The 2192-nt window shown below is 37.9% G+C and overlaps 1 protein-coding gene across 1 annotated transcript in view; it reads left to right on the top strand.

The window, feature by feature from the left end:
- The window catches only part of Pmar_PMAR001721 (protein farnesyltransferase beta subunit, putative), a gene marked incomplete at both ends in the record, with an annotated part of 6252 nt that overhangs the window by 2805 nt on the left and 1255 nt on the right, over positions 1 to 2192 (top strand). Inside the window, 4 exons of the mRNA XM_002784759.1 lie at positions 446 to 601; positions 846 to 988; positions 1385 to 1463; positions 1951 to 2060. Of these exons, the coding sequence (XP_002784805.1) occupies positions 446 to 601; positions 846 to 988; positions 1385 to 1463; positions 1951 to 2060 (488 nt within the window). The remainder of the gene's footprint in view (positions 1 to 445; positions 602 to 845; positions 989 to 1384; positions 1464 to 1950; positions 2061 to 2192) is intronic.

Here is a 2192-nt window from a genome sequence, read left to right as displayed (position 1 = left end):
ACGAAGGATCGTTTTTTGAAAAAACTTCATTTTTATAAAAGCTAAGGAGAGTAATTTTTCTTGGGAAAAGTGTCGTTTATTTCATCAGTGGATTTTTTAGTTATCAACTTTTAATTGAATTTGGATTTTTGATCTGCTTTTTTTTATTTTTTTTAATTTTTTTATTTTTTTTATTTTTTTTATTCTTCTTAAGTTGGACACTTCGTTTATTTCGAAAGAAATAAAACATTTATCAATTCATATTCAATCCTTTGTTAATATTTGAGCGTTAGTTTCCAATGAGTGTATTTTTTCTCTGAACAAAATTGAAATCTAACTTATTAGTGCTTCAAGCTGAAACACCAACAAAGCTCAGATATAGGAAGGCTTATCATACACTAAAGTGAAACGGTTATTCTGATATTGTTATCGTTATTTGGATTCACTGAAGTACTTTTTCTTTCAGTGTATGTTCTTTCCTGTCGGCTTGCCACACCCCCACGGGTGGGTTTGCTGGTGGACCTGGTCAGCTTTCCCATCTCGCATGCACGTATGCAGCGGTTGCTAGTCTGGTCATAGTGGGCACTGAAGAGGCTTATAGAGTCGTCAACAGGCCGGCATTGTAAGGGGGTACAATTTGTGAGCAAAAATTTGACGAATTTTACGAAATTTTCAGGAATTTTCGGAAATATTTGGCGAACGCGGCTAAGGTTAGATATAGATTTTTGATATCTATGGAGGACCGATCGGCATTGTGAGGGACTTCTTTGGTCGTGTAATCATGAAATTTGTGTTGAAGAAATTTCACGAATTTTACGGAATTTTACGGAATTTTGTGAATTTCGGGCGAATGCGGTAAACGTTAGGTATAGATTTTTGATATCTATGAAGGATCGATCAACGGGAGGCTTCAGAGTGCATGAAAACGGCGAGACTGACATGAGGGGATGCTATTGTGCGATAGCAGTCGCGAGGATGATGAAGTTGCTCACGCCCGAGCTGGAGGAAGGTACGTTGCTGTTGGATCAAATAGTATGGGAAAATATGCGCATGGTCAACTACAGTGCGTGCCAATTTTATATGCAAATGTGTGCTACTGCGGAGTGGTCGCTATCATCACAGTTCCAAACGGGTACTCTCATCACAAGACATGTTCATAGCCATTGTTACATTGTATATGCGATATAGTTTCACAATGATTCTCAATAACCTCGGAAAAAATACACATTTGCATATTAAATTGACACGCTGTGTACATGTGTTGGTGACAATATGAAAATTCTGAGAAAATTTTTGAAAATTCTTAGTGTTTTCTTTACATTTCTTTTCGAATTTGAATGTGAACACAGTGAGGAAATTGCCGAGTTCAACTGAGGAAGGCGAACAGTATTGGAATTTTCTCAAGGTGTGGTAGGGTATATCAAAAGGTGCCAGACCTGGGAAGGAGGCCTGGCGGGCGAGCCTGGACTGGAAGCTCATGGAGGGTAAGGGTTGTGAAAGTGAGATATGGGGAATTATTGAGATCGAACAGATTAGTTTTTTTTCCGCATATTTCGCGGAAATATGACGGCAAAATTTTTCCTGACGTTTTCTGCGATTTGTTCATGTGAAAGAAGTCGCTACTTTGAATGAATATTGAAAATTGGCATGTAGTCGGCATTCAATGAAATTTCTGTTAAACCTTAGAAATATTCATAATATGGGAATATGAATTTTTTTCATAGTTGAACATTGTTATCATTATTTACTTTCACCCGTGATATGGAAAACACTAGTGAAAAACATATTTCGAGATGCAGTTACGTTATCGGTCGCGGAATCATACACGTCTTATAATTTACATATAACAAAAACGCTAATATTTATAATATGTCCTATATCGTAATCTAGATGATATCGCCTTTATAATATTATGCCACTTCACGTAAGACGGGTGAAACTCCAATTCACATCGACGTTCTGCATGGTCAGATATGGTTTCTGTGGTCTGGCCGCGGCTACTATGCTGGGTAAGGCAGAGGAGGCATTGGATCTTGAGCGTCTGGCGAGATGGGTGTGCCAGAGGCAGTTTGCTTTTGAAGGTGAGCTCCTGTCGATTCAATTCGATCAGTTTATCGGTTACGGTGTGAGCTAGTGTTGAAAAATATGCACTAAATATGAAAATTATCGGGAATTCTTGTTGGTTTCTGTACATTTCGTATGTGAAATTCTAT

The sequence above is a fragment of the Perkinsus marinus genome (assembly GCF_000006405.1).
Source record: "Perkinsus marinus ATCC 50983 genomic scaffold scf_1104296934648, whole genome shotgun sequence".
Lineage (NCBI taxonomy): Eukaryota > Perkinsozoa > Perkinsida > Perkinsidae > Perkinsus > Perkinsus marinus.
Note: the sequence above shows the minus strand (reverse complement) of the source record. Positions and strands in the feature narration are given on the sequence as shown.